General features: G+C 42.4%; 1 protein-coding gene across 1 annotated transcript; it reads right to left on the reverse strand.

The window, feature by feature from the left end:
- Positions 1-762: 762 nt before the first annotated feature.
- LOC125771133 (transcription factor Sp4) lies at positions 763-6,771 on the reverse strand. The gene is made up of 6 exons (XM_049441479.1): positions 5,794-6,771; positions 4,901-5,712; positions 4,734-4,818; positions 3,017-4,656; positions 2,792-2,924; positions 763-2,674 (listed from the first exon to the last, which is right to left on the reverse strand). The coding sequence occupies exons 1-6, from the start codon at positions 5,932-5,934 to the stop codon at positions 2,063-2,065; spliced, it is 3,423 nt and encodes a 1,140-aa protein (XP_049297436.1). The 5' UTR covers positions 5,935-6,771; the 3' UTR covers positions 763-2,062.
- Positions 6,772-8,037: the final 1,266 nt, after the last annotated feature.

Below are 8,037 nucleotides of genomic sequence, written 5' to 3' on the forward strand. Positions count from 1 at the left end.
AACTTATTTTATGATGTTTTATAGGCGGTTAAGAGTGTATTGCAGAAAGTATTAATTCGTTACTACTTTTTACAACACAACTAATGGAGGATTAAAGGAAAAGATACATTTGTCAAATATAATTTTTCACAGCCACAAAACGCGACAAATCTGAATGCAATGATTACTAATAATTCTCTGCATAACATGCATTATTTATCAATTACAGTGTCGGGCTGAGTGTGTCCTAAATCGTACTAAAATTTTGATTGATGGACACTTTCAAATGGAGACTGCAATGAGTATATTCACCAATACCACCATGGAGGATAGCTGGTTAACTGAGGTCATTCAATACGCCATAACCAAATGTCACCGGAACCATTTTGTATGCTATCGTTTGCAAAGTATAATCCATACCGGAACGATTTAAACTTTTCGTTTTTGTCCACTATTTACAGAATAAAACAGTAACCTATTTGCCTGACACTTGTACACCGGATGGACGGCATCTTATGGATTGCATATTTGCCATAACTTATAGGGTAACGTTCTATACTTATAATACTGCAAGCTACCAATACTACTTACTACGTTTTTTTTTCTTAGAAGTGTCCAGATAATTATTGGATCGCAACAGATGAATGTAAAGAGCTGGTGCGTACGCTAAACGATTGTTCCTACTTTCTGGTGTTTTCTAACAAATTTTGACTTCCGCATCCGGACCATATTTTCGGACATACACTTATCAGGCCGTTATATCGTACCATAACCATAATGGTGCACATTTTAAATACATGTATTTGGTTTGACTTATAAGTAATAATTATAATTTTTTTAACGCACATCGTGTCCCGCCCAGCACGCAGCATCATACACTGGGGTAGCTGGGGTAAGGTGTAAAGTGAATGAGAAAATGATCACGAAACCATAGGTCGGAGATTCGTCACTAGGGCTTCCACGCGTTCGTTTCGCTGGCAATGAAACAGGCATTAATGCCGATTACAACTACAACATGTGTGACAATAAATTAATTCTACTACGTCAATTACTACCACTGCTCTTGCACCTTGTCGATCGCGATCGGTGATCGAGAAATGTTACAAAATATATGAGCAAAGATGTTTAATAAATTACGTACGTATTACATAAAGAGTGCTTGTACTGTACACGCATGGAGGAAAGGGAAACAAATATACACGGTAAAGAATGTAGGTAAAACTTAAAAGATAAATTATCATAAAACAGTTAAAACCAAATTCTAATGTGTACAATACGCATGAGCGTAAAGGAAAATCGATCATATGCCAGTGATTTGTCAATGTTCATACACAAATGCTCTAACTATATGATTCTATTCTTTCCGACATATATTAACATTCTAGTGCGATTCAAAGCAAACAGCACATGTTATGCTTAAGCTCTTACGCTCCGAAAGCATTTTCCAATCCTATTTCATATACACTCTTATACGTACACGCTTTACGTATATAAAACATACATTTAAATAATAGAAAGCCATAGCATTCAAATATCAAACAACGAAGCTTTCGCTTGTTACTTATGGCGCTTTCAAGACATTTCACTTAATGTCGCTTTTGTACACTAAGAATGGCAAAAAGGGGTTTCATCTTCTTGTGAATCGGTTTTTTCTGTTTCTCTTCTCTTTTCATAAGAAGCATAAGGTGAGATGCAACAGTCAGTTGTTTTAAAAAAACCACTCAAAACATGATGAAATCCGGGTATTTTAGGATACTGATTAATACCTGCTAAGCTGGTTATGTCATTTTATCTTACACTTTTCCTGCCTAAATGCTAATGTGAAATCTTTAAAAACTTTTGCAAACTACAGCAATCTTACAAATAGTTACAATAATTACAATTATTCTTCCTCGTATTACGAATCTCCAGCACTAGCCAAATATGCTTATACTTTTCATCCTTACAATGAAAAGAAATATGTATATAGAGAGAGAGAGGGAGGGAGAGATTGACCACACTCCCGGTCCATGTAGCAGCTATTTCACATTGGAACAATTTGCCAATTTGAGCACGGGTGGGGTTTGTGATACGAACTCACAAATTATGACTGACGGGTGGTGGTTATGATTTGCGACGGATCGAAGATAAAGTTCGACGGCAGGGTAAATACCGTATTTCCATCCACCGAATTGATAATCGTCGCCCGTCCCGCACCTAAGCTTGCCAGCGTGGCACCCTGTGCGTTTGTTATCGTCTGTACGGTTCCGCTGTTCGCTGCGGAAGAGGACGCCGTCAGCGTTTGTCCGCTCACGTTGTTAGGAAGCGCTATTTGAAGATGCTGAATGATCGGTTTCCCATTGGCGGTCGGTATTTGGGCCGGGATGGTGAAAATCTGCTGCTGTGTGGTTGTGCCATTCGGATGGTGTGGTTGCTGCTGCTGCTGCTGCTGAATGAGCTGATGAACCTGCTGCTGAATTGGTAACTGGATGGTGGTGGTGTTAGTCGGCACGTGGGTGATGGTTAGCGGTAGGGATTGTACAACCGTTGCCTGTTGTGATTGTTCTGAAGAGACCACGGTCGGGGCGGCTACTTGAGCCAATGGTGGAGGCTGCGAAGGTTTCGATACAACGGTCGACTCAAGAACGGTAATCGTATTTCCTGTTTGCTGTTTCGTTTCCATCTTTACCTGTTGGGGTTGTTTTTTCACCGTTGGCTGCAAGAAGAGCAAATACTGTTGTATATCTTCGAATATCTCATACCGACTACTGTTGGTCCTGGTTTGAATTGGGATTAAGTTGGGATCGCTTGTCACACAAGTGCTCATATTTACCTTTGGCGTCTCCGTCTCCTCTTCGTAACAACCGTGCGTGTCCTTATGTTTCAAAAATTGATTCTTTGACGAGAAATCCTTGTTGCAAATGTTGCAACTATACGGTGAAACATTCGCTTGATCCGTGTGTGTTCTTGAAACGAAAAAGACAAACCCAGTTAATGATCAGATGATAAATCAATTGCAATAGAATCCTAATCAGAATACAACACAAAAAACACGTACTTTCTGTGCTTGTTGAGATTGTCTTTGCGTGAGAATAGCTTTTGACATTTGTCGCAGTTAAACATCTTCTGTCCGGTATGTGAAACCGTGTGCCGCAACAGGTGCTCCTTACGGCTAAAACTCTTATTGCACTCTGGTTCATCACATTTAAACGGACGCAGCCCGATGTGTGACTTAAGATGCTGCACCAAATGTTCCTTCCGGCCGAACGTTTTCCGACACACATTGCACGTCGTAATGCTGACATCTCCTCCGCCGGTACGTCCAGCTGGATTCGCTCCTCTCTCGCCAGGACGACCGCTGGACGCTTTCGCTTGCTGATCGGACGCAACCGGATCCTGTTTGCTTGACATAGCGGAAATAGCACTCATCTGTTGCGATGCAACGAGAGATTGTGCGGTTCTGTGTGCTTCCGATTCCGCGTTCTCGTTCCCGCTACTATCATGATCGCTGAACGAACGGTTCTCGGACGTGCTGTTGTTGCTATGCGATGAAACGTTGCTTCCATTCGACGACGACATGACATGTCCAGCACGGCCGGCCGTCGGAGAGGATTTGCCAACGGTGGTACCGCCGGCACCCTTGCCCTGGTTGTTTCCACCCTGTCCATTAATTACGATCGTTTGTTTCGGGGCCGTGGCAGCATGTGCTAGCTTCGGTGGAGCGGCTGTCGGTTGACGTGCAGGAATAGCTTTGCGTGGAACGGTAACGACACGTTGATCTACCTTCTGTACTGCACCGCCGGTAGAAAGAGCCACAATGGCACGTTGTTGGCTTTGTTGTGTCGAAACAGTAGCCGTTTGTTGTGGCTTCTTGACGTTTTGTGTTTGTATTTGCTGTTGTTGTTGCTGTTGCTGATGCTGTTGCTGTTGCTGATGCTGTTGCTGTTGCTGATGCTGCTGCTGTTGCTGCTGCTGCTGTTGTTGTACCGGCTGCAGCGTCGCTTGTGGGACCTGTGCCGTCGTCATGACAACGCTCATTTGTTGCCCGTTGCTGTCTGCGATCGTTTGCGTCTGTGATGATGTTTTTCCCACCAACGTCACGTAGTTGCCAGCACTGACCTGAGCTTGCACCATCGATTGGTTTTGACCTAAAATGGTCATCGGTGGCATGGCGGTTACTGGCTGTGCGGTAGCGGCGATAGTCGCCATACCATACTGTGGCATTGCCGTTTGCTGCATCGCTAATGTTGGGTGTTGAACTAGACGCATCACACCATCGGGTCCAGTTTCTAGTTTAACAAGTAGCTGAACCTGCTGGTTTTGAGGTGCGTTACTCACTATCTGCTGACCTACTACCGATATGTTGGATGTACTGTTGTTATTAGCACTGTCGTCCGTTGAACTGTCGTTTTTCAACACGATCGGTACGAGACATCTGTTGTTACTGGGGATCACCTTCACCTCCGGCAAATTGTACGTTTTCTGCGGCGTGGAGGTGTACACGGTGCCTGTATTGGACACGATCATCCCAGACGATGAAACAGGCGCTACTGTAGCAGCGGAAACGGGCGATGTTATGGTGGGAGTTTCAATCGTAAAATTACCAACATTCATTGTCTTTGGCGGTGTTGTCTGTGGCGCTGCTGGATGTTTAACGATTTGATAGATCCGTTTCCGTTTCGCTTCCGTAGCATCAGTCTGTACAATGGAAGAAATAAATGGGGTTTTTTCAACTACTGTTCAACGACATTTAAACTAGTAACAATTTATCGTACCTTAACATTTTGCGCAGACTCTCGTTTGAGCGGTTTCGGTGGACTCGATTTTATCTTAATAAACTCATCAACTTGTGTAAAGGTTCTGCAAAAAAAAACAAACACAATCAATTGAATCCCCTCTAGTGCCTGGACTCCCTAATCAATCCGACAAGATCCGGACTTACGTCTGCGGCTGTGTTTCAGTAACCTTCGAAGTGACCGGAACGAGCGTACCATTCTCCTGCTTGTAGTGTAACACGTTTCCCTTTCGCGTCGTCGGTGCATCGAACGTGATCGTGTACTGCTGATTTGGTTGCTGCTGATTCTGTATGGTCAGTATTTGCGGTTGGTTCATTTGCTGCTGTCCCACTGTTTGGTTCGTGTCTCCGTCTGGTTTTATGCCAACCGCCTGTATGATGGAGCTGAGAAAGTCCCCAGCGGTGTTATTTGTTCTTAGGGTGGGCTGTACGGCTGTGAGCGAAACGGTCGGTGTAACATTAGCACCGGAACTGACCGTGCTTATCGTGCCACCGTTGACCGTGTGAACCACGCTTTTTGGAATCGTATTGATAAGTATCGGTGTGGTACTGATTTGCTGTTGTCGCTGTTGCTGTTGTTGCTGCTGTTGCTGCTGTTGCTGTTGTTGTTGCTGCTGCTGCTGTTGCTGCTGTTGTTGCTGTTGTTGCTGCTGTTGCTGCTGTTGCTGCTGTCGCTGCTGCTGCTGCGATTTCCCTTGCACAGTTCGATTAGAAACGACCGGTGCGGTGGGTGAAATATGTACCACGCTAGTCTGCGTACGGTTCACTATTTGTGGCGGTTCTTTTGCCTTTACATCGCGTATGTAAACTTTTCCATTGTTTTCTACGCTGCGGGAATTGAGGCAGCTTTCCAGCATGCCCTGTGCTTTTACGGCAGATTCACGAAATTCTTCGTGCGATTCCACCTGCTTCAAGCAAACCGTACATACTGATTTCGGTAAGCGATCCGATTCTTTCACCTAAAAATTCATAGCAATAAGAAAACAAAACAGTATTAAATGCGCATCGGTACTGGAAGCATTTCACCCGCCATCACTTACATTTATTCCGAGCGATTCTGTAATCTTGCGGTGTATTCTCTTCTTACGGCCCTCATCCGAGTAGATGCCAACCCGTGGCCCATTACTGCTCGCGCACAGGCGGCACAGTTCGGAAAAGTTCACGCACTTGTACTCCGTCATTGCTGTCTGGAATGGGCTCCCGAGCGGGGAAGAGTGGATGTGTGTCCTTTTTCTTGTACTACACGGTACCGCGTATTGCTGCTTCTGCGTTTGCACGGCGTTCGTCCCTCGTCACTAGGTGCAAGGTACTTATTCACCGTTTTCCCGCGCTAGTTCAACCCCTTTTCGCTTTGTTGTTTATCATCTTTTGCACAATTTGTACATCAACACATGCTTTTTGCGACAACCACCCCTCCGCATTCACACACTCTCGCACACGCATGCACACACACATTGAAAAGGTTCACTATGATCGAAACCTGCCGCCCGCCATCTATCTACACAGCATCGGCGATTTGCCCGTTTTCTGCATACACAACAATCACTGGCGAATATTGGACACTTTGCAAATTTGACACAGCACACAAAAGAATCTATCTGGCTCGGTTTCCGTCACTGCCATGCCCAGTTAAAAGCCTATCGTACGCAACAACAAACCACCCCCACCTTAAAAAACGGAAGCGTCTAATCAATTGCACTGCCACTGGCTATTGTCCATCGACCTATACGGACGGGAATCCAAATTTCTAGCAAAACTTTATCGTACACAGGTGCTACACAAAATACATTACACACCACACACGATAGCAACCATTTTTTTCATTTAAACTTCCAAACAGAACAGGAAAAACTCTCGTGCCGTGACGCTGGTTCGCATTTTATTTAATTTTTTTTGTTTTTAATTTTACCCCATTCTGACAAACAGCGAGCTTCCACACACACACACGCGCACGAGATACCGTTCGATATGGTTCTGTGGTGTCAAGGTAAATAGATACACAATTTGACAGTTGACGTTCGAGATGAATCTACACTTTTGGGATGTGAAATATTTCACAACATCTTCGGTAAAAACAAGAAATAGGAATAATTACATGAACTGTGCGTTAAATACGGAATTTTCAAAAAAAATTTACGCTTTAGATACTTATTGGGCCTCATCGACTGAATCAACATGGTGGACACAATACAAAAAAGGAAAATTCAAAAGGAATTTTCAAACTCAATCGATGATCTTTTTAAATTGAATTACGATGAAATGGTTGTATGATCGCGTGGATGACCTGTTGATTCAAACGAGGCGGCCAATGTAATGGAAGGACGAAATTAAGATATTTTATTACAAAAAACGTAATATGTAATGTTGGTTTATCTATCATCAGAAAATACTTTTAACTTGACGCAGAATGTAGTTGCCCCGTCACTACATGCTCAGCAATTGTCGCGTTTGCGAACGAACTTAAAGAAACTTTATGTTTAATCAAACGGTAATTCCGTTATGATCACAAATAACTTAAAGAAACTTATTTTAACAAATTCGTATTAAAATACATCAATTTATAAAATTTTGCTAAGATTCCCCAAAAAAAGCTAAGGCTATAGCCCTAAAAAATTTTCAAATTTTTATAATTTTTTTATTTTTTTCTGATTTTATATTCTTTTTTTAATTTAAAGCATTATTTGAGTGAAAAGAAACTTATTTGAACCAATTGGCATTAAAATAAATCAATTTAATTTTTTCTGCAAAATTTCTCAAAAAAAACGTAAGGGGTAAGCCTTATGAAATTTTCGAGTTAAAAATTTTTTTAATTTTTTTTTCTGTTTTTTTATTATTTTTCTAATTTAAAGCATTATTTGAGTGAAAAGAAACACATTGCAACAAATTCGCATTAATATAAATCATTTTTTAAAATTTTGCTGAACTGCTCAAAAATGAGGAAAATTTTATATTTTATGAAACAGGGTAAGGAACTTGGTTTCTCGAATACTTTCTGGCACAGACATCTGAGGGCATGAATGTCCAAGAAGAAAATGTAGCCATTGGTGCCATCTACCGACCACGGGTTAAAGATTGCCGATCCGTTGGATACCGACAGAGTTATAGGCAAAACTTGGTGCAAAAATGAAGAAAATTTTACATTTTCTCAAAGAGGGTATGGAACTTGGTTCCTCGAATAACTTCTGGCACAGACATGTGAGGGCATGGCCGTCCAAGAAGAAAATGTAGCCATTGATGCCATCTATCGACCACAGGTGAAATATTGGCGAATACCAACCGAGTTA

Source organism: Anopheles funestus, chromosome 3RL, assembly GCF_943734845.2.
Source record: "Anopheles funestus chromosome 3RL, idAnoFuneDA-416_04, whole genome shotgun sequence".
In the NCBI taxonomy this organism is placed as follows: domain Eukaryota; kingdom Metazoa; phylum Arthropoda; class Insecta; order Diptera; family Culicidae; genus Anopheles; species Anopheles funestus.

Excerpts from the sequence above, each read along its gene's own strand:
- LOC125771133 (XM_049441479.1), bottom strand. The coding sequence starts at position 5,934 with ATGACGGAGTACAAGTGCGTGAACTTTTCCGAACTGTGCCGCCTGTGC. Across the intron at positions 4,819-4,900 it reads ACTGAAACACAGCCGCAGAC|AACCTTTACACAAGTTGATG; the intron begins GTAAGTCCGGAT and ends TTTTTTTTGCAG. Across the intron at positions 2,925-3,016 it reads AATCTCAACAAGCACAGAAA|AACACACACGGATCAAGCGA; the intron begins GTACGTGTTTTT and ends TTTCGTTTCAAG.